The 25,801-nt window shown below is 42.1% G+C and overlaps 1 protein-coding gene across 6 annotated transcripts in view; it reads left to right on the top strand.

Annotated features, from left to right (window-relative positions):
- Positions 1 to 532: 532 nt before the first annotated feature.
- Ankrd44 (ankyrin repeat domain 44) overlaps positions 533 to 25,801 on the top strand; it is a 295,040-nt gene continuing 269,771 nt past the window's right edge. For all 6 annotated transcript variants that reach the window (XM_074071329.1, XM_074071327.1, XM_074071326.1 and 3 more), the window contains exon 1: positions 533 to 714. In XM_074071329.1, the coding sequence (XP_073927430.1) occupies positions 688 to 714 (27 nt within the window). In that variant the 5' untranslated portion in view covers positions 533 to 687. The remainder of the gene's footprint in view (positions 715 to 25,801) is intronic.

Below are 25,801 nucleotides of genomic sequence, written 5' to 3'. Positions count from 1 at the left end.
AAAAGACTAGAATTCCTGGTCCTTCCACCACCTCCCCTCCCTCCAGCGTTTGAGCAACACTCGCTGAAGCATCCTTGTGTCCAGGGCCCCGCTGCATCGAACAAAGAGGCTATCAGCCCCAGGTGGGACGCTTTGGCGTGTTGGAGCAACCGATTCCGGATTAGGGGAAGAGGTTCGGGCAAGGGGGTGTGGCGCAGTCTCGGGGTGAAAGTTGGCGGCTTGAGTGGCACCCCATTATGCGCGCGAGGACTTGCCCATCGGTGGTGCACGCGTGTGTGACCGGGGCGAGGGAGGGCGGGCGGCCGTGCGCCGAGGGCAGGTGCGGGCGCCGGGGCGCGGGCTGCGAGGCGCGGCTGCGGGCGGCAGGAGGCAGCGTCGGGCCAGGCGGCGCGCGGCGAGCGAGCCAGCGCGCGGTGATGTCAGTGGCGGCCCGGCTGGCAGCAGCCGGCACTTCCTGTAGAAAGGCAGGCGGGCGGGCTGGGCTGCGGAGCCCACGAGCCAGTGTCAGCCTCGGGCGGGAGGAGGGGGAGGAGGCGGCGGCGGCAGAGGAGGAGCAGGGGGAGGGCTGTCAAATTCGGGAGCCAGATTCTTCGCCCTTCCCCGGGCGATCCCTTCCGCCTCCCCGGCTCGTGGCGTGACATCTCGGGCCGGGGACCTGTATGTGTGCGCGCGCGAAGGCGAGGAAGAATGGCAGTGCTCAAACTCACCGACCAGGTAGGGGGCGGGCGGGCGGGCGGGACGCGGGGCGGCGCGGAGCCCGCGGAGGGATGGCGGTGTGGCCCGAAGCGCGCCCGGAGCTGTTTACTCGCCGCGGCGGGGAGGAGGGCGTGCGGCCGCCCGGCGCCTCCGAGAGCCGCGGGCTGCGCCTCTGCTCCTGCGCCGTCCCCGCCCTGGGCCATCGCCATACGCGCCCGGGCCCCGGGAGGGACGCCGGGGTGCGGGCTGCCGGCTGCGGGGTGCGGGGTGCGGGGTGCGCGCGCTGGGCGTTGTACGCGGGTCGTGGCTGGGCCCGGCAAGGCAGCTCCCGGCGCTGCCCCGGCTCCCACCGAACTGCGCAGCTGGGCGCCGCCAGCCTGGGGCTGCCCCGGGGAGCTCGTCCACACCGCTCGCAGGAGGAAGGTGGATGATGGGGACAGGGAATCGCACCCTGGGACCCCTCCCCTAGCCAGGGCAGAAGACCTGGGCAGACCCTGCTCTCCTGTGGTCCCGCTGTCTTCATCCGTTTGATGTGACAGCCTGACTTCCTCTTTAGTTGCCCAGAGGTCGTGTGTGCGTGGTGCAGCATGGGGACCCTTGGAGACGCGCTCTCAACTGTGGCCGGTCTGTGTAGAGTGAGAGGTGAAGTCAGGTCGCAGCCTCCACTCCCAGGCGCTGGGTTACCTTCTGCCTGTGGCCATCAGCCCTGTGGCTTTCCTTGAGGAGACCCAGGGTTCTGGAGTCCTGGACTGGGGAGGTGGGATTGTTTGCCGAATCGGATTGACAGTCCTTGCTGCAAGTCTGTGGGGTTGGAGACCCTTCTTCCCCAGCCCCTTTGCGGATTCTTCTGCTCTTAGCATATTGACACAAGCGCCCAACCAAGTTGCAGGACAAAACTCTATGCAGCCCTTTCCACGAAAAAAGGAAACAGCTTGCTCCTACCGGCCCGTTTATTTATGGGTAGTGAAATGAACATTGTTTCGGGGTCTTGATAAGCGCAGAGGCAGGCTTCACTTTGACACATGGGGTTAAACATGTCAGCCCTTGTTATTAAACACCTCAGATTCCTCAAGTGGGTTGCATTTAATGCTTTGCTAGAACATCCTGCAACTTATAAGCAATTAATTACCACAGTGATTTCCAAGGATTTAATTCTGCCTTTCAGATTAAAAATTTTCAGATATCTTTAAGTACTTACAGTGTGTATGTCTCTCTCTCTCTCTCTCTCTCTCTCTCTCTCTGTGTGTGTGTGTGTTTGAAGGGCACAGAAATCACTGAGCTTAAATCCCTGTTATTGTTAAATTTAGCAACAAGAGCAGCTGGTCATTGTGATGCATCTACTTGTTCTCATTGGTTCCTGAGCATTTCACAGTGTGTGTAAATTGATATAAGGATTTCTTCCACCTTTTGTTCACAAAGTTGGCCAACTGTTAGACACTTGCTTGTTTTAAATCAGACTTTTAGTGTGTGTTGGTCCTGTCATCTTTGCTGGTCCACACTACTATACTTGTTTGTTAATTCCTAAATGTGCAAGTACCATAATGGTTCTGATAGGCATTATTGTCACATTTATGAGAGAAGTTCACACAGAGCTTTAGAGTTGTAAGGCTGCCAAAGATGATCTAGCTGTAATCTCTCATTTTCTAATTGAAGAAGCAGATCTATAGAGAAGTGAAGGTAATCTTTAAGAACCACAGCTATCAGCCTGTAGAGCGAGGACTAACTCCTGTCTCCCTCCTTCCAGACTTCTGTGCTTTCTGCTAGAGGTCGTAAAATACCTCCATCTTTCCACCGGATGTGTTGAAAGGGTTACAAGAGGCACCCTGTCTAAATCAAGATCTACCCTAATGAAAAGTGTGGTCTTAGAAAGAAAGGAAGTTATTCTTCAGGGCTTATCAGAGTAAGGCTTTCAAAGATGTTTGTCTTTTAAAGTATTTCAAAATACATCCCTCTTCCTTCTCTACCAGTAAACTATGGAGAGAAAGAAAGAGATGTTTAACTTTCATTTGGTTCTATCTCCTGATGCATAAAAAATAAACTAAGGAGTTCTCAGATTCAAGAATACCATAAAAACCAGCAGTCTATCTTGTGGCCAAGCCAGAAAAAGACTAGGTGGGAAGGTGGTCTCAATGGGGTGGGGTGTTGTGGTGAGAAAAAATGGTTTCTGTGTTTTTTTTTTTTTAGGTTCAGGAAGTGTTTCTTTCTTGCCTTATATAGTCTTGCTTTTTGTTTGAAACTCAATTCTTAGAAGTTGTTCTTCACCTCACCTACTTGCTTTACATCCCTCTGTTTAAGCCTCTTCTGCAAGAGTTTTGCTCCATCGTTGTAGGTGAACAACCTGCTTGCCATCCCTACCTCAGTTTGTAGGGGAGCACCTTGCTCCAACAGCCACTCCACTCTTCCCTGTCTGTTAAATGTCCTATTTGTGCGATGACTTTTGATTTTTGCCACAGCTCTTGGATTTTTTGGATGACACATTTTTGCTGTCCATAATCTGTATCACAAATTGCCTTGGCTTGTCTTTAAATGTGGCTGGAATAAGAGGACCTTTTCTGTCCTGCTAAATCTGGGTGCAGGAGTTTTCTGTGTGGCAGTGGTCACTTTAGCAGTCAATCCTCCAGTGACCTCTAAGTCATGCAAGAGAGGGAATATGCCCTTTTTTTGGGAAAGTAAAAAGTAAGGGGGAAGGGAGAGGCCACAGTGGTTTTTAGACTTTTTCTACTATGAAAAGGAACTGGGAGTATTGCTACAAACAAACAAACTTGACATTTAGAACTTCTGCATTTGTCTTTTCTGTTTTCTTCTTTGTAGGACACACGTCATTTTTATTATAGTGTTGGGGGACCAACTGTTCTAGTTTGCCCAGGACTGGTGGGTTTCCAGGCCTGTGGTGTTAAACTGGGAAAATTCTAGGCAATTGGGAGGAACTGGTTACCTTATGCATCAGTTACTCAACTAACTGTGTAATTAATGTAATAACACAATTATTTCCTCATACATATGCATTAAAAGGTTTATTTATAGCTTTGGAAACTAAGGTAATTGTAAGTTTGAAAAATATTTTATCACATAAAATGTAATGCATTTTGGCTTAAGATAATCATCAAACCTTTTGCAATTGATTCAATATTGAACTTTTTTGGGGATGTTCCTTTTGCCATATAGTTAAAGCACACAGTGATTTAAGTGTGTGGTCATTTAGCCTGGCTCCTTCCCCCAATTTGTTTTCGAGTTACAAAGTCAGGATGGTGGGTTGTTTGTTTGAACTGTCCACTCACTATTCTTAGGTGAATTTTCTAATGACAGCAGAACCCCATTGATCTCTGGGAAGGCTGGCTGTGGGTAGACAAACTCCATCAGCAGGTGGCCTTTTTGGAGCTTCCTGCCTGGAGGCCTTCTGGTTTGGTATCCCCTTGCCAAATCCTAGTTCACACTTGAGTCACCCACCTTCTTGCCAAAGGCAGTGGCTGGCAGCTGTGGTTGTGGCCAGAGACTAGAAATCCTGTAACTTTGAAAGCAGGATTTCTAGCCCATAGTGTGAGGTCTTGGGTCATGTTACATATTTTATTGGGCTGCTCTTGTCCTTGCATGGGTCCTGAAAATATTGGTCTGGAAGCAAACACCATGCAACAGTCTTGACTTCAGGAAAGAAGGAGGGAAAAGAAAGGCTTTTTTTTTGGACCCTTTTCTGGGACCCAGTGACATGGTTCTGGGAATGTACTTGAGGGCTGGTATTTCATGGTCTTCCCTTAATAAGGGCTCGTGTTCATTGTGCTCTTATTGTATGCTGGGCCTTTGCTGTGAATCACCTCTTATAATCTCCTAGTCACATTAGGAGACTAGGTGGTGGTGTGATTCCTATTTTATAGATGAGAGAACAGGCAGAGGGAGGCTAATTGACTTGTTCAGGGTCACACACCCAGTGAGTACTCCAGCAGTGTCCTGCCCTGGCAGTCTGAACGCATAGGTGGGGCTCTGACCACAGGGCTGTAATTTTCTTAGTTGAAAGGGCAGCACAGATGTAGGACTAATGGATGCCTACTCTTATTTACGGGGAAACCATTGGACAAGAGGCATCACCCACATTCCTACCTTTTGGGCTCAGACCCACTTGTGTCACAGGAAGGAGCTGCTCCTGCTTGACCTGTACCTGGCTTGTCCCTTTAAGTCTGCCATCTCCCCACTCTCATGAATGAATGATGTGTTTGTAGCGTGTGGTATTTTTCTTTCTTTCTTCTTTCTTTCTAACACATAAACTATAATCACTGTAGGAAATCAGCTAGACAAATCAAAAGGAACGTAGTTAAAACTATTTGAAGCATCCATACTCAGAACTGTTCTTGACATTTTGATATATTTCCTTCTAGACTTCTGTTTAGGTATGCAGGTAAAAAATTTAAACTTTCATGTGATAATACCCGTATTTGCCACTTGTATACAGAGCTCTAGACTGATGACTTTTCTAAGTAAAATTTTTTTTGGGGGGGTGGTGGTACTAGGGTTTGAACTGAGGGCCTCCCCCTTGCTAGGCACTCTCTACCACTGAGCCACCCCATCAGCCCCTTACGCTTCTCTTAAGTACATGTTTGACTGCTCTAGCATAAGCCCAATACCAGCATCCAAAGTCTAACCTGGATTGATCGAATCTACTTTTTAAAAAGGATACTTCAACTTTTACTTCTCTTTTTCTTCTAAATACAGAGTAAATATAAACCTAAAAAGGCATAATTCTTGCACCAGAAGTAAGTCTGAAATATTCTTTTAAAATATTTATATTCTCTCAATATAATATGAATGTTTGAAACTTTATGACAATTATTTTAATTGCACAAATTAATGGGATTAACTGATATTTCCATACATGAATATAAAATATGAATTCTAATTAGGCTAAAGTATAACATGAAAGAATTTAAAAATAGGTAAGGGTACAAATACTGATAATCCTGTGACTCACTTGAGCCACTCCACCAGCCATCCTGTGACTTTCAAACTTTTTGCTTTCCCCCAAGAAAATTTAATAGTGAAGCTCAACATATAAAAAAGATGGGGATGGTGAAGTGGTGCAAGCAGTACGGCACCTGCCTAACAAGTGTGGGGCCCTGAGTTCAAATCCCAGTACCACGGGAGGGGGTTGTGGAGTGGAAGGGAAGTTGGGTCAGAATAGCAGTCTTTTTAAAGACTGCTAGGGCTTAGTGTTATCCGAGAGTCCCTTTGTATGCAAAAATTACTGGTGACTGGCTCATCTATGCAAACAAAAATACAAACATTTAAAAATGTTTGTAGATTATTAGGAGTTGTATAGAATTAGGATGATTTTAAGAATGATACTATTAAATATTAAGCTGGAAAACAGATGTGAACCAGGACTATCCAAGAAAACCCAAACATATGTCACATAGAGTCATGTACTGACTCCATGTTTGCTCACTTCAAGCTTAACAGTGGCAGTGAACTAGTTTGAGAAGCGGACTAGCCACTGTCTTTTAAGTCAGGTCTACACTGGAGTAGGTATTACAGACTACTTTATGACTTTGCCTAAGTCCAGGGTTAGAACATGGCTTCTGTTGCCCACATCAGCTCTGATTAGTTGGTGGTGGATTGTAGGAGCAATCTGGTGAGGTGTTCTGACTCTTGCAGTTGAGGACGGGGTTAAGTGTAGTGGGTGAGTATTAATGTTTGCTATGGGCATAAAACAAGGAGACTGATTATGTGTGCATTAGCCGACACTTGGCAAGTCAAACTCAGCTCTGTGGGCTCCAGGTTCCTCCTTGTAAAATGAAGACATTGAACTTGATGCCTTACACAGTCCCTTCTGTGACTCAGGCCTTATAATGGTTTGTGTTATAGTCTTTCTTACACACATGTGGCTATAAAGCGTGTATTTGCACATGAACTTTAATTTGCCTCTTGAGGTAACAAGGTCAAATAGTCAATATGGGGTTCCTGAAGGCCTTACCACGTGTCAATGGTTTACAAATGGATTCGCAATCTTCTTTCTACTTCAATTTATAGATAATCCAAGATTATCTACTTTATAGATTATTCCTTTATTATTCTTTTATCAATGTCTTATTTGCCTTTGGCTGCTTTCAGAAGTTGGGAGATAGATATTTTTTCTTATCAATGTTCATGCTTATAAAAAGTTGGTGGCTTGAGGTTGAAATTAATGATTTGTGAATCTAGCTTCAAGTTATGATATTCGTTATTTTTAAGGATTCTTTCATTTGCCTCCCCTTTTGAAACTGGAAAATTGTCTATTACTCTGTTAGTAATGGTAAGCAAATAAGAGGTATATGGTCCAGGACTGGGTGTGGTGGCTCACACAATCCCAGCTACTCCAGAGGCAGGAGGCAAGAGAATCCAGAGTTCAAGACCAGCCTGGGCAAAAATTAGTAGACCCTATCTCAAAACAAAATACAAACAAAAGGAATGGGGCTGTAACTTAAGTGAAAGAGCATTTGCCTTGAAGAGTGAGGCCCTGGATTCAGGCCTCCGTATCATGAAAAGAGGTACGTGGTCTGCCTTTGGGTTGTTTCAGGCTTTACGAAGCCAATGTTTGCTTGTATTGCTTGGTTTTCATGTGACTGGAGTTGCTTCACTATCACCTCCGTGAGACCAGTATAACTTTCTAAGGTATAAGACCATTTTGCCCCAAGGAAGCTTCCAGAGCTCTTGATAAAGCTAGAGTTTTGTAGAAATATCTTGTGCATCCTTGACATGGAAATTTAATCACAGTTGTAACCTGTCTCTAAAAGTTTCCACATTAAGCTGCTTTTGTTCATTTGGTTTATTGAAAAAATAACAGCAGATTGGTTATCAGCAGACGTGGATTCTATGCAAGTTCCTTCTGCTAGTTGTGTGGTGGCTTCTCTGCCTATGAAAGAGGGATGGTGAGTAGCGAATCCTTTAAATTCTTTCAAGCTCTAACATTGTGAGAAAGCTCCCTCATGGACCTCAGTGTCAGTGTCTTCTCCACTTATGGAATCTGGTTTGAAGAGGTCACTGCCCTTCATGAACTTCTGCTGTCCCCAGGGTGGTGGTGGTAGCTTCACTTGCCCAGGTTCTGATAAAAACATTCTGAGTTTTGCTGAAGGGCCAAAAGTCCTTTCCCCATGAAGACTGTCTTGTGCCATCGCCAGGTTCCTCCTAGGTGTAGAAACACAGAACTACTGGGGCTGTCCTTGGTGTGGTCCTTTGAGAATTCTCTGGAACTTCTAGCAAGACAGGAGAAAGAATCCTTGTAGGTTCTCTTTGACTCTCATGAGCTGTGGTGACCTGGGCCCACGTTAGCCTTCCTCAAGGGTGCTGCTTTAGCAAATGCCCTGGGTGAACCCCAGCAAAATCCTGTTTCATTGAGCTCCCCAGCAACAGCTGGGTCTGACAAGTCTATTTTTCAACTGTTGGCCTGGAGATTGAGTGCAGTTGACAGGGTGACCACAAACTTCCTCAAAGAGGGAAGGAAGAAAATTCTTAGACGTAATCATCAGGCTCTTACGCAGGTAGATGTGGATCAGTCTCTGCGGAGGAGACTTCTTTTGACAATTGATACAGGCAGAGGAAGGAACGGCTGGGAAGGGAGCAGAGGAAGGAAAGGCTGGGAAGGGAGCAGAGGAAGGAAAGGCTGGGAAGGGAGCAGAGGAGATGTGCAGAGGCAGAAAGCTAGGCAGAAATTCAAGTTACATGGGACAAAACAACCAACCAGTAACTGTTAAACAATGGCCAAAAGTGGCTGATGCCTGTCCCCCAGGCATGATGAGCAAGATGGTTTATTGAGCTTGAGTTTGGGAAAGAAAATAGTAGAATTCATATTCCTTTATACTTTTGAATTTTTATGTATTTTTAGTATATATTATGTATTACTACCATATAATTCTTTTGGTTCCACTGTTCAATTTTGGCCAAATAACTACTTAGACTATTGCAGCAGCTTTCGGACAGGTCTCACCACATCTGACTTTGGCCTCTAAACTCTGCTGCCAACCTAGCAATCATCATGGTGCTCCTCTGCTCAAAGTCGTTCTATCTTCCACAGAGATCATTACACCACCTGTTCATGCCACCACACTCAGCCTCCTGACCAGCCTGATCTCCTCTGCTTCTCTTCCTGGCTCCTTGCCTCCAGCCACACTGGCCTCACTGTTTAGTGAACAGGCCAGGTCCCCCTGCTTCAGGACCCTTCCAGTTCCTGCTGCCCGGGGAGCTCTTCCCCAGATGGGCACATGACTCACCTTTATCTCTTCTAGGTCTGTGCTCAGTTGTTACCTTCTCAGTGAGTCCATTTGTGGCAACTCTTTTAAAAAAGCCACTCCACATTTCCTGTCTTAATTTTTTCTCCATACTACATATTCATCACAATGCATCATTATGCCTCCCCCTTTAAAATGAAAATGTGTGTGTGTGTGTGTGTGTGAGAGAGAGAGAGAGAGAGAGAGAGAGAGAGAATGACAAATTTTTTTTCTTGTTAATTTGGTTCATTCACTGCCATATCTTCATTTAGAACAGTGTAAGTCTCACAGTAAGTGCTCAGTAAATATTTGCTAAATGAATGAAATAAATATGTATATTTATATATAGATATAAATGTACATGCTCAATTTGTTTTTACTCATGAGGTACTCAAAAACTGAGAAATACTTCGATAAATAGAGTTTCCATCTATACACTGAGATTCCAGATTTCCATTCAAACAAAATTAAGAGAAAAAATTGTTTTGTCCTGTTGAAAGATGAACGATCACGTACCTACTCTTCCTCTTCCTCCTTCTTTACAGGACCTCACATTTGCTAGGCAAGTGCTCTACCACTTGAACTACATCCCCAGCCCTCCCGTTTTTATTTGTTTATTTATTTATTTTTGAGATGGGGTCTCTATAACTTTGCCTAGGCTGGCCTCAAACTCTCGATTGCCCTGCTTCTGCCTCCTGAGTAGCTGGACTTACAAATGTATCACCACACTCAACTTACTATCTTCTTCTCCCCTCTTTTTAAACTGGGCTTTGGGTAGTGGAATGGTTAGCAATGCATTTGATTCTGAGTCAGTTTCATTGTTTTACACGGGACATATCAGAGGACACTAGAGGAATGGAAATGTTGACCCTAAATATTCTGAGAAAGGACAGTCATATTTAGAGCACAGTGTATCTCCTGCACAGTCAAGCACTCCACGAGCATTTAATGTGCTCTATCTATGTAGCAGTGGCTTTGTGGAGGCACTCTGCTCCCCCACTTTCCACAAAGGATAAGAGCAAGTGCAATAAAATACAATTAGAACCAGTCATACAGAATAAGAGATGAGACTAGACAACAGTTAAGCTTTATGTGACTTCATCCCAACAATCTTTCTAAGAGAGAGTGGCGATCATCACTGCACTTTGCAGGTGAGAGAATAAGAGAGGCTAAGAAAATAACTGAGAGGTTCAGTAAGTTATTGAAGGTCCCGCAGCTCTGGGAATCACATCTGGGCAAGTGTGAGTTCAAGGTGCACATTGGTAACCCTTGTGCCTTTGATCTCCTGAAATAGGCGCAGTGTCACAAGGGGTGCTTTTCTTCTTGGTGAGGTTGGAGGAGTGGGGTTGAATGCCCTGTGTATGGAAGACTCTCATTGAATGTCTATGGGACCTATGAGCTGTGAAACAGCTGTCAAACTGGGTGCAGTGCAGATTTAGGCTATATTTGGGGGTTCCTAATTATGGGCAGCAGGAGCCCAGAGATGGGCAGAGTCACCAAGAAAGGCTTCAAGGGAGCTGGAGGGAGTCCAACATGGGAAAGGGATATTTAGGAAGCAGATGGGGGGAGCAACCTGGCGTGGTTCTCTTAGGTAGCTTAGAAACATAGGGTTTCAGTTAGGTAGGGAAAAGAGGTAAGGAAAGAAATATCCAATATCCAAACTGGATAGGAGAGGTGTTTGTATGTTAATAAATGCTTCTCACAAGTTCTTCTGATAGTACTACATGTTCGCACTTGGAAACTTGAATTAATGAGTTTGTGCCTTTGCAACTCTTTATTTCCACTTATTACACAGGCATGATCTTTTACAGATTAATTTATACCTATGTTGTTCCAAAAAGCATGGAAGCATCAGGTAGGGTGAGACTTTTTGGGTCTTTTGTTTCCAAGATACCCCCACTTGAGTGCAATGTTGTGTAAGTTACCTACCATGGCACTACTTTGGCAAACATTTGTCCCAGTAGCAAGGACTGGATGGTTTTTATGGTACAGGACATGAATGGAAATATGACATAGGTCTGGAGATGGCCTGTTTCTCACTTTATAATTTTTTTAAAAATAGAAAAATCACCTTATGATATGCAGACCATGGGAAAACTAGAGAAGAAAATGACCCCATTGCTATAAAACAGGTTAGTTGAAAAGAAAAGAAAGATGAAGTATAAATACAAAGATTAAGAGACTTGAGATTCATGTACACTAATTATAGTGAGTAGATTTGGATAATGATTTAAACAAACTTAGGAAAATACATTTCTATGAAAATATTGGGAAATTTGAATACTGATCAGATATTTGATGATTAAAGTGCAAATATGGTATTGTGGTCGTGTTTAGAAAGAATCATTTACAAAACAAAACTTTAGTATTTGCCCAGGACTCTTAACTGTTTAACTGACTACTACTCCCTTTTGGAAGTCATTTCTCTTTCTTTCTTTTCTTCCTACTCTTCCTTTGTGCCCTAGCAAGGCCCTCCATTCTCCCTAATAGAACGTCTTCAGTAAAGTTGTTAGAATCCTTTCTGATTGTCAAAAAAGCACACAGTTCTGCTATTTTGCTGTTCAAAGAAATGCACTTCAATGCTAGTTGTGAAGGTCACACTTTTGGAAATACAGTTTAAGTCCCTTTGTGACTCAAGTCAGATATTTAAGCATCTGTTTTAGAATCCCATCTTGTATGTGTTTAGGAAGACCTGGATTCAGCTTGTTTTTCCAAGATACTTCACTGTAAGATATTTGGAAGGGAATTTAGCTGTTAGAATTGCCCCAATTTACACTGTTACAGTGCTTTTGTTTAAACTGTATAGTTTAAAAAGGCAACAAGAAGTTACAAAGTCTCAGTGTAATGACCCTGGCTGTCCTGCTGTTCTTACTTGCACAGGAAGTGGCTATTGGTTGTTGCCTTCAATGGTTTCAGTGTGGCTTTAGGCATGCAGAAACATCTTTATTTTTATGTGTCAAAGTTCTTCTGTAGCATTCTTACTGGAGTCTAGATTTAAGGATGGTAGAGACCATAAGCTTAAGGTACAGTCATCTGTAACTCGAATATCTGATACTGTCACAATGGAGTTAGAAACCAAGTGACTAGGTTTTAGGTACTTTGGAGCCTCAATATACTTACCTCTCAGTGCTCATGAGGCGGGTGTAACATGCCATTTCTAATGTTCTTCTTTTTAGCAGCCATGAAGAAATAATTTTTTAAGGAACTCAGCTCTTTAGCAAAAGGTTAATGTATCAAAGCTCCAGGATACTGTACTTTGGAACAGCAGATGTTTAAAATATCATTTGAATAATTTTCAAAGGGATTATGCGGAGCTAGTGAGAGAATATTGAAGTTGATGTTTAGAAATCTGGGTTAGAGGCACGCTGTGTTTCTAACTAGCTGTGTCATTCTTCCTGTGACACAACTTTCTTCAATTGTAAAATGGGCATAATAATATTCGCTTTATGAGGAAGTTGTGATAATCAAGTGAGAAATGTCTTCATACGGCAAGTGGTCATTTGTTGACATTCACTAATCCCTGAATTTTGGCTCCTCGTTTATCAAAGAGATCAGTACTTTCAGCTCTCTGAGAATATGATTTTATTTGGTCTTCTTTATCTGGTCTTCTTTCTTTCCAACTTAAACAACATTTGTACAAAGATATTCTGTTTTATTTTTGTGTGAAATCTCTATACTTGAGTTTGAATTGTAGCATTTTTGGGTCCTATAGTTTCAGAAAGTAATTTTCTTTCATTTGATTTTATCATGTCGATTAACTTAGCTTATTTGATTGAAGAACCTTATATTTAGATAGAGCTAGTAGGATAAATGTATTTTGGAAACATTCAGAGGACTTTGCAATCATTCTTGATTTAAGTTGTCAAAAAGGACTTTGAAAATTATAAGAATGCCACTTCCTCTTCACAGAAGTACAAAATTGGCTTCTTTGAGGAAGCATGTAAAAGCAAACGAATTTGATGGAACAATCTTTATAAAAATCATCATGAAAAAACTATCATGACAAAATAGCTGAAAAACTGCTGTAAAATTTCAAGTCTTGAATGGAAATGTAATGGTGTAATGGGGCAGAAAATCAACTTTTCTGAAAAAGTGATTAAAAATGTCAGATGAAGGATACTAAAGGTACATTGTAAAAAAGTGTTTTATTTTCATTTTTCTTTTTTCCTCTTTTTTATACATTTTTCTTTTTTCCTCTTTTTCATTATTTATTGGTGTATATTAAATTGCACATGGTAAGGGGTTTCATCACGAAACTCCGTACAAGCACACGATGTACTTTGGTCACAGACACCCCCTCTATTACATCTTCTCCCCCCCTTCTTTTTTCTTCCACCTCCCTGTTGGTCCTTCTGTAAAAAGGCATTTTAATTTGAAGTCTTTTCCCCCTCTTTTTAGACCAACAGGATGCTATTTAAAGAGGATCTCTCTCTCTCTCTCTCTCTCTCTCAAGAGGATATATTTTAATTCCAGATATGTTCCTGAGTTTATCAGTGGAGATACAGGCCAAAATAAAAAGTCAGAGGAAAATGAAAATGAGTTGGTACCAAAAAGAGAAGAAAAAAGTGTAGTGAAGAAAAAAATAGTAGAAAAATATTTTTTTAAAAAAAGGGGAAGGACTTAGGGGCCGGTAGGAGGCTGCCGTGTTAGTTCTGAGAGGTGTGTCAGAGATGCTCTTCAACTTTATGCTAAGTTGGTCATTACCTGCTGTACTCTGCCTCTTGAAGAAATGAACATCGACCAACTGACTGCTCCTCAGCCACATCCACACTTACTTCTTGGAGTTCTAGGCTTGGCAAGTGGGGGTTTTTGCTTAAGCTGCAAAGGCAAATGACCAGAGCTCCGCAGCTCAGAGGGCGGAGAAAAATCAGGCTGGTGGGGTCATGCGGCTCAGCAGAGGTCCCTACGGCTGACAGCACCTTCAGAGTGGCCATAGTGACCAGCAGAAGAGAAATCATTTTCCACAGTGGAAAGGAAGGTGCGGGGAGCTCCTCTGACTAGGAACTGGTTTCCTGTGACATCTCAGGCTTGAAGCACCCTGCCACTTGCCCTGGAGGGTTGATCACCAGCAGGACATTGTTTTCATCAGGACTACCTTATCAACCAGTGGAGCAGGATTGCATAGTATCTTCCTCAGCTCCATTGTTCCCATGAATTAGCTGTGAGACCCTGTTCATAATTACATCTCTTTGGGTTATTACGTCCTCATCCCCTAAGAAATGAGGATGTTGGTTTAGCTTATCTTTCAGCTGCTCCAGTCTTCTATGGCTCGTACACAGAGGTTGGCAGACTACTATCTACAAGCCAAATCCAGCCTGCCTGTCACTTGCTTTTATTTACTTATTTTTTGTTAGTACTGGAGTTTGAACTCAGGGCCTTGTGCTTGTCAGGAAGGCGTTGCACCACTTGAGCCACACCCTCAGCCCTTTTTGTTGTAGGTAGTTTTTCAAATATGGTCTCCCATTTATGCCTGGTTGGGCCTGGACCATACCTGAGATGACTGTGGTCAGTTTTTTTAATTGATCGAGATGGGGATCTCTGGAACTTTCCTCCCACCTCCCAGCTATTATAAGTTCATGAGCTAAGAAGAAGTTTTGTATTATTAAATGGTTGAAAGGATTAAAAGAATAATATTTTACAGTCCACAAAAGTTTATTGAAATTCACATTTCAGTGTCCATAAATAAAGCTGCATTGGGACACTGCCTCCCACCCCATTCATTTACGTATTATCTGTGCTACTTGCAGGCTACAACTGTGGGACTGAGTAGCTGAAAATATTTACTGTCTGACCCTTCACAGAAAGACTTGTTCCCCCACTCTAACCCGAGCGCAGACGTGGGACTGTACTCTTCAGCAGTGGAGAACCGCATTCTTCTAGTCTTCTTATAACCTGGGCTGCACTTTGATCTAGACTTAATTAGATTAAGACGGGAATTGTTGCAGCTCTTTTCTCCAGGAGAAAGTAGAAGCTTAGTTAGCGTTCTTGGTATGCTTTTAATTAACAGAAATCCTCTTTAAAACAATAGTTTGTTTGTACTCAGACTTTGTCTCCCTCTAGGAATCACTGTAGAGAAGGAACCACATGTTCATATTTTAAATCACTTGCCTTTTAAGACAAGTGATTTTTAGACTCCAGATGTGGACCCAGAAACAGTTAGTATGCACTTTTGAGCACTCAGAGAGCCCAGATCGGGAGGGGCTGTTTACTTCTTGTGTTTGAGAGTGAGACAAATCTTAGGTTTTCTAAATCCCATTGTGTGCTGAAAATACTATTTTTAGTTTCTTTAAGAACATACTCTAGATTATATAAATGGCTCTAATTTTATAGAAAACTAACTTTATTATTTTTTATTGTGCTGGGTGAGGTACATTGTGGTATTTACAAAAGTTCTTACAGTATCTCAGATATATTATACTTGAATTCACCCCTCCACTGTTCTCCTTACATTTTCCCATTTACATACATGTATATACAGTATTTGACTATATTCATCCTTCCAAACCCTTTCCCCACTTCCTCCCCCCTTAGAAAACTAACTTCAAACAAACATTTTGAAGAATAATTAACTATTATAAGTGGAAATTGTGAAATTAAAAGTAAATATTAATGCTGTCTGCTTATCCAGTATCTCTCATTATTCTAAAAGATTCTCTCAGAAACTAAGCCTGGTAGTTTCTTTGTGAGCTTTGCATGTGTATGTGTGTGTGTGTGCATGTGTATGTGTGAGAGCATGTATGTGTGCATGCATGTGTGCATATGTGTATATGCATGTGTGGGTATGTGTATGTGTGTGAGTGTGTGTATGTATGTGTGTATATGTGAGTATGTATGTGTGTGTGAATATGTGTGTGTGTATATATGTGTGTATGTAAGTGTGATTATGTGAGTATGTGTGTGTATATGTGTGTGTGAATATGTGTATATGGGAGTGTATGTATGTGAGTGTGAACATATGTGTATGTGTGTGTACATATGTGTGTGAAGGTGTGAGTATGTGTGTGTGTGTGAACAGACACGTGTATCTGGTGTGCATTTTGCTATCACTGTAGAAGGATCTGCCTCTGGCTCTTGCCCCTCCAGTTATTTGCATTGTTACAGAGCTTGTTGCCCTGAGGGTGTGCTTGATCTGAGCAGAAGGTGACACTTGGGCACTTAGGGAAGGCAGAAGGAGCTCATTTGACACATGCTACTGCTCAGAGAAAAGTGAGCTTCATTTGTTTCTTCTGATCCATGAGAAAGAAAGAAGACAGAAGACACTCGTTTATAAGGAAGATCTATAAAGAAATTAATGTAGCATTTAACTTTAGAAGGCACTGATAGTGACTTGGAGCCTCAGCTCTCTGGCCTTCTGACATTTTCTGACAACATCATTATCTCAGGGAGACAGGAGAAGGACTCTGTTGTTAGCATGCTAGTTGTACAGGGAGTTTCATTGTGACATTTACATTTGTGCTTATAATGCATCTTGGATAGCAGGAGAACACTTGAACCCCCATTTTTTCAGAGGGAAAGTGAGGCCTGTGGTTGTTACATAACTTACAGGTTCTTTTTTGTTTGGCAGTACTGGGTTTTAAACTCAGGGCCTTGTGCTTGCTAAGTAGGTGCTCTTCCACTTGAGCCACACCCATGGCCCTTTTTGCTTTAGTTATTTTGGGAATACGGTCTCACCTTTATGCTCAGACCAGTCTGACCTACTACTTATGCTCCCCACATAGATGGGATGACAAGCATACATGTATGCCCAGATTTTTATTGGTGGAGGTGGGGTCTCATGCATGTTTGCATGGGCTGACTTCCAACCTAGATTCTCCCCATCTCTACCTCTGAGGTAGCTGGGATTACAAGCACTTGTAAACCTAGTGCTTACCGATTCTTAGCAGAGGTAGAGTTCTTCTTTCTCTGTCTTGGTCTGAGGTGCATTTCATTTGCCTGTCCTGCTCTTAAACAGCACTTATAAAGTCACATGCCATTTCTGCAGTTACAGTTAAGATGGTCCGAAACACTGTAGCAGAATTCTTACTGTAGGCCCCTGGGTAATTATTACACGGTTCTGGTGTCATATCATATCATCTGCATTATCCAGAGGAGAATGTATCACTCACTTCCAAGTTGGTCTAGAAGAGGGAGCCCATCCTGTACAGGACATGGCCTCATTGTTCCCCCTTGGGTGAAGATCTTTGTGATATTCAGAAAACTGTGGAACTTCTTTCTTGTTTGAACACACTCGTAACTGGTGCTCCTGAAATACTAAGGCCTTTCCCACGTCTTCCTCCACCCCAAATACTTCCACGGTGTGCTTTGTTCTCTTCTTGAGAATTTGACGAAGGGAGGGTTTGTCAGAGAGGGGCTTAGATTTGTTCATTGCAGTTGTGTTTAACGAGCACTTTCATTTTCCCCCACGTGGAAGGGGAGTTTCTTCACTGAAGTCTCACTTCTGGTTTTAGTCCATTTTTAGCCTCGATTCATGTGGGACTTGGGAAGGTTGTTGTTAACCTGTTCGTTTGCTCTTCACTTCTGTTGGAAGATGTTGGCACTCCTATTTTTTAATATAGCCAGTAGTGGATTAATAGTAATTGTTAAATGACTGAATGATGTTTTATCAAGTCTCTGCTACTCTGTTTTCTCTTTCTCCGCCATTTCTCCTAGTTTTTAAAAAGTTTACCTTCTTTTCTTCCTTCTGGGATCTTTAACACGAAGAGAGGAAGGACAGGAAGCGATTAATTTTTTGTCATGTAAATAGCTCTTGTAAAAGGATTGGCAGTAGAAAATATTGCTAGGGTTTTGGTGGAATTTGTTCTTGGGCATTGTTGAATTTGTTCAGTCAAGAACTTGGGGCCCATCACTTCATTGTGTGTCATGAACGAACACATCTGAAATGGCTTCCCTCACAACACTCACAGGTCAAGGAAATGTACAAGAGGAGAAGTCTTGTTCATCATTTTTAACAGTCTGAAGATTTCAGGCAGGCTTTGCCCAAGCCAGCTCTTTAAAGACTCGCACAGGAAGTCACTGTTAATGTGAGTCTTAGCTGAGAGCTCGGGCTGAGTTGAGCCTAAAGGAGGCAGACTACGATTTCCCTCTGCTCCTGTGTGGACTGGTAGGAGGCCATGCCAGGAGCATCTCACCCCTACCGCCAAAAGATTTTTTTATAAATCGTGTGACCCTTTGCACATTTTTTAAGTTGACATCTAAAGTTTTTCATCTTAAAGTTAGAAAGATACAATGGATACAATTCTTGGCACAATGTAAATATTGATTTTTAAAATGAAAACATTGTATTATTGTTTAAAATATATTGACTGGAATTTAAACACCAACCTGATCATCACTTAAAAAACACCCTAGCAAGCACTTCTTTGGGAGCTGAAATTTTACACTGTTTCTTTTTCTCCTTGAACTTATGATTCCATTCTACTTCCTCACACAGAATTTTATCCAAATGTAACACATTTAAAAATGATTATTCTACAGTACTTTGCAACAAAAATATGACCCTAAGGTACTAAGATTTAAATTAGTTCTTGAGTTTATCTTTATAATGATTATTAACTTATTAAGGCAAATATATTACAATAATTAATAAATTATTATTAAAACATGCAAAGAAAGGTATTCTTATTTGGGTTTGTTCTTGGTTGTATTGGAGTTTGAACTTGAGTCCTTGCTAGGCAGGCACTCTACCACTTGAACCACACCCTCAGCTCAAGGCGTTTCTTATTTGAAATGCATTTCTCTTTCTTTTTGTTTTTTTTTTTCCCTTCCCTCTCCTTTTCTTTGAGACAGTATCTCATTGTGTATCCCAGCCTTGCCTGGAATTCACAATCCTCCTGCCTCCATCTCTGAATGCTGGGATTACAGGCATGTAACACCATGCCTGGCTGAAGTGCATTTCTTGATCTCTTGATAGGGCATTAAAAATTAGTTCATGTATTAGAAGAAAACATAACTTATTCTGCAACAATGCAGGTTTTATTATAAGGCCGTTCTGACTTTGACCCTCCCAAGTTGAATGGTCCTTCTCTTTGGCACCTTGGCCTTTCCACACCTTGTGGGCACTTCCCTCAGTCAGCATCATAAAGGGTAAGAGTGCATCTACTTCAAGTCCAGGAGAAGAAGGATGATGGTGAAGATGGAAGGGGGAAAAGGCAGCAGTGTGACCCTCCCTATGCCCCTCTTAGGAAGATGTCTGTATAGATGCTGAGGAGCTGGAGCATCATGCTCACGAAATAAGCCAGGCCCAAGCTTCCTACACAGCCTTCTTGTACTCCAGGGGAACAAGGTCCCCAGCAAAGGAACCCTGGAAGATCTGACATCATCTTGGTGGGTGGTCCAAATTCTCATGTCTCTGGGATTCCCATCAGGTAGCCATGTAGGGTCGCCAGGTGGCCCTGTGTGAATGACAGACACACTAGACAGCTCTCATGGACAATGTACTTTACCTTTGAAAGTCTTACTTGCAATTTTGAAAAACCAGGCTAATAGGTAAAATTTTAACATTTGAAGGTAAGATAGAAATATAATGTTTCTTTATATACATCCTCACTTAAAAATATCCCAATTTAAAAAACAAAAAACAACTCCCCCTACAAAAAACCTTCCAAATTAATTAGCCCAAATAACATTTCCGTCACAGTCTTTGTGCTTCTGTAGGACAACTCCAGTGAGTAGATACTCAGTGGAAAGTCAGTTTGACTGTGTGAGAGTTTGGGCAAAGTCTCTCTCCAACATTTGAAAGTTTGACTCTCTTGTGAAGACTTCCTCTCAGTCACATCACTGAGGTCCCTGTAGGCTTCTTGTTCTGTCCCACCCTGTGCAAATGATTGAATAGTAGCAAGATATCAGTAATGGTGTTTCTTATTAGAGTTTATAATTTGATTAGAGTCTGATGTATTTGAAAGCTAATTTCTCACACTTAAATGCCCAGACTCTGTTGCTCCAAGAATAGCTACTTTGGTTGGTTTGTTGACTCCCTCCTACCTTCCCTTCCTCCTCCCCCCTCCTCCCTCCCCGCTCTCCCCTCTTCTCTTCCTTCCTTCTCCTCCCTTCTCCCCTCTCTCCCTCCATTCCTTCCTTCTTTCCTCAGTACTGAGGATTGAACTCAGGGCTTCCAGCATGCTAGGCAGACTCTCTTCCACTTGAGCCACACCCCCAGCCCTGGTTGGTTTTTTTGGTGATACAGGGATTTGAGCTGAGGGCCTCACACTTGCTAGGCAGGTGCTCTACCACTTGAGCCACTTGGCCAGCCCCAGGGTTGTTGATTTTTGAATTAGCTACTTTCTCCTGATAGCCTCCATTTGATAATAGATGTATCTAGGTAGTTACCTTATAATAAATGGGGTAGAATATCTAGGTACAGAATTAAAATGCATGTATGTGTTGAATGAATTTGTCAGGCTTTTCTGTGTAGTGTTCAACAGCATAAAAATGGCTCTTTAAAGGTAGTGCTGATGTGTGGTGACTGGTGTTAGTGATTCCTCTCTGGCTCATCTAGCCCAAACAGAAACACACATCTTCTCTGCCAAGAATTCTGTGATGTCAAAGGCAGACTCAAAACACAGTGGTTTTTCTCTATTCTTTTCCTTTTCTGGCTGCAGAAGAATTAACCTCTTCTTCAACTTTTATTCCCCACCCCCTTTTTGTTGTTGGAAGATATTTACCATTATATTATTTAGAACATCTTAGAGGGTATAAGTTCTTTTTTAAAAAATAGACTTTTTTTTGAAAGCAACTTTAGGTTCACAGCAAAATTGAACAGAAGGTACAGAGACTTTTCATGTAGTCTCTAGCACACCTCCCCCCCCCCCGCCCCCCACAACAGACTGGTACATTTGTCACAACTAATGAACTGACATGGGCATACCATTATTCCAAAGTCCACAGTTTACATTCGCCTTGTTTATTCTGAGGGTTTTAACACATGTGTAAGGACTTGTACCATTGCTACATTCATGCAGAGCCATGTCACTGCCCTGAAAAATGCTGCGTTCTGCCTGTTCATCCTGCTCTCCCCTCCAAACCCTGGTCTTTTGCCTGTCTCCATAGCTTTGTCTTTTCCAGACTGCCCCCTTGTTGGATACTTTCTGTTTAAAGGGGATAAAGTTGAATAAAAAATTCTGGAACTTGAAGGAATCTTAGAGATTTTCCATTTTGTGGTTTTTTTCATGCTTACTAAATTACACATTTTCAATAGAAAATGACTTGCTTAGTTTCATAAGCCAAAAACATATTTTGCATTGTTTATAATCAAGTTAAATATTTCTAGGAGAAGAAAAGAGAAGTGTTTCTAAAAACCAAGGTGGAGGATGTAGAAAGAAATTCTTTCTGTCCTTAGGAACTCCTTCAAGAATTTTAAAACCAAGTTTGATTGCTATGTTGATAGCATTTAGGGAGAACTTTGGATTACATAAAATGAGATTGCTTTTAAACTGAGAACACTAATATGAAATAGAAACAGGCTTGATTTTATTGGAGGGAGGGGACTGGAGTCCATAGAGGGCAAATGTTTGGAAAGGATAACATACCTTAATAGTGTCATGGCGAATCCTTATAGAGCAGCCAATGACTCCAGTGACCACCCAGCTGCAATGGTGAAATGGAAGTGTTTTCTCCCTTGTGACAAATTGGCCAGCTTGTCCCTTTACTTTGTAAATTGGGGTAGTAGCATGATCAGACTCACCCAGAGTTAGCTCTGGGCTCAGACATTTTGTGTAGATGACAGAACGGTTGAATCACTTCTGTGGTACTTAGCCATAAAACTGGAAGACTTGATTTTGTGTGAAGGTTCCTAGAGGCAGTCATGCTGAAATTGGTTCTTTTCTTTATTAGAATCTGACACTATATTATTTTATCCATCTCTTCAAGCTCTATCCTGGTTCTATGCCAGCCACAACCACAATGGGGTTTTGTGTTTTCTTCTTTCCTTTAGGTTTTTCTGCAATGTATTCAACTAAGGTTTTTTTTGTAGGAACTTGTGACTAGGAGCATGCCTGCAATCAACAAGCATTTGGCTGTAGGGCTGTGACACTCTTAAGGCTGTCACTAGCTTAAGTTCTTGGTGATTAGAAGTATGTTGTAATGACATTTCTTGAGAATTACTGTCTTGAGAAAGTAAAATCTTATAACAGTGAGACTTATTGCCCTATTACAGCCAAGCATGACAGCTTCAGTGTCCAACTAGAGCATTTCCCATAGTTTTTCAAGTGCTCTAACCTATGCCCACCCCTCCCCCTACCAGATGCACTTTGAACTGTTTTCTCTATTTGCTCTATCACAGCAAGCTGCACTGTACAGATCAGAACTCAAGAGGAGCAGGTGGGAAGCTGGGTGCCACAGGTGGCATTTTATGCTATCAGATACATTCCATTGACTAACTCTTATTGCCACAGCCTCAGCCTCATTCCTATCATAAAAAGGTTTGTAGGACTCATTGATGGACAGACATTTTTGTTTTTATGAGACAGAGTCTCACTTTTTTGCCCGGCTGAATTTGAATTCCTGGGCTGAAGCCATCCTCCTGCTTCAGCCTCCTGAGGATGAGGTACCACTGTGCCTGACTGACATTTTGCAGTGTGGTTTATTAGGGGTCACAGGCTTTGCATAACCTCAACTCCCTGACTTTTTTTCACTTTTTCTTTTTGGTGATCTTGGGAGTTGAACTCAGTACCTTGCACTTGTTCTACCACTTGAGCTACTCCACTAGCCCTTTTTGTGTAGGTTATTTTTGAAATAGGGTCTCACTTTACACCCTTGCAAGCCTGGACTGCAATTCTATTTGTGTTTCCCTGTGTAGCTGGGCTGACAGAGGCATGTCACTGCATCCAGCCATTGCTTGGATGGTGGGGGGGAGTGTCTTATGAACTTTTTGACCTGGGACAACCTTGAACCCTGATGCTCCTGAACTCTGCCTCCCAGGTAGCTAGGATTACAGGTTTAAGCCACCTTGCCTGGCCTTTTTTAAAAAAAATCACTTCTTACAGAATGTGCTGTACATGGGCCAAGAGATTGGACTAGAAACTCGTGAGTAACAAACTTGCTCAGAGGGTAAAGTTCCTGGGTAGCTCTCAAAGTATATGCTGCTCAGAGTGCCGTGAAATTAGTATATTACCATTTCTGTCATATATAAAAGGCCCTGCTTAACTAGCAGGAAGCACATCTCTATTGTAATGTGGAGGTCTTTATTATCTTAAAATTTAATAATTTAAAAGTTTTAATGAAATCCTATTTCTAGAATTTTGCTTAAATACACACCCATGCGTGTACACGTGATGTGATTTTTTACGATATGTTGCCCCAAGTTCTTATTTGATCACGTGGTGGTAGGTACTAAGGTTTGGAAAAATTAATGGGAAAACTTTAAAAAGAATATATGTCACATCTCTGTATATATTTTTCCTTCTAAAAATTGGAGAAAGGTCTCCGTGTTTCATTTTCATGGTGAATTGATGTGGACATGGTTACGGAATGTGAGTGTCCTGAGGGATGATTTTTGGGAACTTCTGGGACAACAATGCAGGTTAACCCAAGGAAATCTGTTAGCACGCCGGAGACTTGCATGTGCCTCACTTATTCACTGTGCCTGGAAGTTCTTCAGTGATCTCTACAAAGGGATCGCACTGAAGTGAGGTCCATCTATTAATGACAGGCATAGATGTCTGCCACTTTTTAGATGTGCTTTGAGAGATGTCCTTAAACCAAATGAATATGCTATCTGCCTGGTCATGTGATGCCTAGTGCTTTATTTTCTATAGATAAAAATGTAAATATGTCACTATTGGAAATTCTGTTAGAGCATTTTTTCCCTAATAGGTGTATTCCTTTATCTGGCAAAGAGACAATGCCCTGGTCACCATCCAACTTTCTGTTTATGTTCGTCTTGGCAAAATGGGAGTCATCTAGCTTAACTAAAACTGGAACACCATTGTCAGCCCTTCTGTGAGCCATTAATGCCTAGGTAACTCCTGTTGTATTTCACCTCGATGGGGGGATTTCCCCAACAAAGGGATGGATTAGTTTCTCTTGCCAGCACGTGGAGACTGATGAGAGAAGTTGGTGATTGCTGTCTCAGAGCTTCCTTAGCCTTGGCTAACATAGGACAAGGGACACCACACTGTACTGGTTAAATTTTGTTATTGTGGGGCCTATTGAATTAACAAAACAAGCCTATTATGATAAAATCCACTACAACAAAATAACATGCAATTCATTTATTGAGTTCCATAAAACTTCATGTTAGACTCTGGGCACAACCCTTGGATACATCTTACCTGTTCTACTAAATGTTCAATATTAATCTGCATGCCTTTATATAAGGCAAGTCAAGTAAAAAATTAATGGTGAAACAATTGCTAGCATGATACGGCTCTTTAATTATAATAAATATTTAATGTTTCCTTACAAAATAATTGTATTCTTAATAGAAACCCCACTGTTGAAAGTACGAGTACCTGACTGATAACAATTATCAAGTAAGTACATATTTTAATAATTTAAGGTGATTTTTTAAAACAAAAGTGAATATGGTAAGGAACTCATTGGGATTACAAAAGTGGACTTTTATTTTTTGAGACAGGGTCTTGCTATGGTAGCCCATACTGACTCAGAAATCACAATCCTCCATATCCACCTCCTGATTGCGAATTAAGCATGTATCACTACATCTGCTCCAAAGAGGATTTGTAAAATAACATTCACCCTCTTGCAGCTATGTTTATAGCAATAAAGGAGCAACAAAGGGAGGAAAGTACAGATTGGAACTGTATCAGGCCTGAGTAGCTCCGGACGTGTGTGACAAGGGAAGGGTTTGGATTTTGCTAAGGGGGGGATTTCTGATCCTGCGCTGTTTCAAAGAGTAGCTCAACAAAGCCAATATTCGATTCTTAATGAGGCATGGGACACTTAGGTATCAGATATGGAGGGTTCTGTAGAAGAATGAATACTCCTAATTCCACTTCTTTTCCTTTCTGCAATACCTGTCTATGGTCTGTGCTGGTCCCTAATTCACTGAAAGGAAGGGAACATTATTCTTGGAAATATTTTTATGATTCATATTGCATCTTCTTCATATATTGTTTGTTTTTTGCCATGTTACATTATGAACTTAGACAATGTTACAATCAGGACCAGGGCTTAAGAATTTCATGTAAGGGCACTTTAGAAGTGAAAGACTTGTTTTTAAGAAAGAAAAACAAGCTCTTAATTGAAGAGATCTTAGGAGATAGTAGAAAGGAGTGTGTGAGTGTGACTGTGTGTGTGTGTGTGTGTGTGTCTAAATATATTGGAAATTGATTGGTAACATATGGCTTTAATTGGTAAAATGAATCTGTTCATTACTAATTGACCAGTATGGGTAGCTGGGTTTATCAAATGATATCGATGCTCCTTAGTGGCTTTTACTCTTGCGGCAATCCAGTTCAGAAGTACAATTCCTAGTCTACCAAAATGTCATCAGTGAGGTTTATCAAGACCATGAATACTGTACAGCAGTCGCCCAAGGCTGCATGCTCCACCCCTCCATCTGCACATAATTTCTTCTGACAGATCCTGAACTGTGGAGTCAGCCGAGATCTCTGTGTTTCTCTGTAAACTTGTGGTTCAGGCTCAGGTAACTGAAAACAGATGTGCTGAGTGAAACTGCTGGTTTTCTTGTTGCACTGTCGATGATTTGGGGGTGGGGAGTGAAACCCTTTGTGCTTTTGTTCTATGAGCAGTTTCCCTGTCTTAGCAGCATTTGTGCTCCTTCTCTGCTGATGATTTCTGGTGGGGATCGTTTCTGGTGGGGTGGGTGGAGAGGAACTGTAGCCCCCCCCCGCCCCCATTTTCTCTATGCTAATCTCTCTTTCCCTTTGCCTGTTTCCTGTCTGTAGACTGCACACGGA

The sequence above is a fragment of the Castor canadensis genome, chromosome 4 (genome assembly GCF_047511655.1).
Source record: "Castor canadensis chromosome 4, mCasCan1.hap1v2, whole genome shotgun sequence".
Classification (NCBI taxonomy): Eukaryota; Metazoa; Chordata; class Mammalia; order Rodentia; family Castoridae; genus Castor; species Castor canadensis.
The sequence above is the reverse complement of the archived record's forward strand: the minus strand, read 5'-3'. Positions and strand labels throughout refer to the sequence as shown.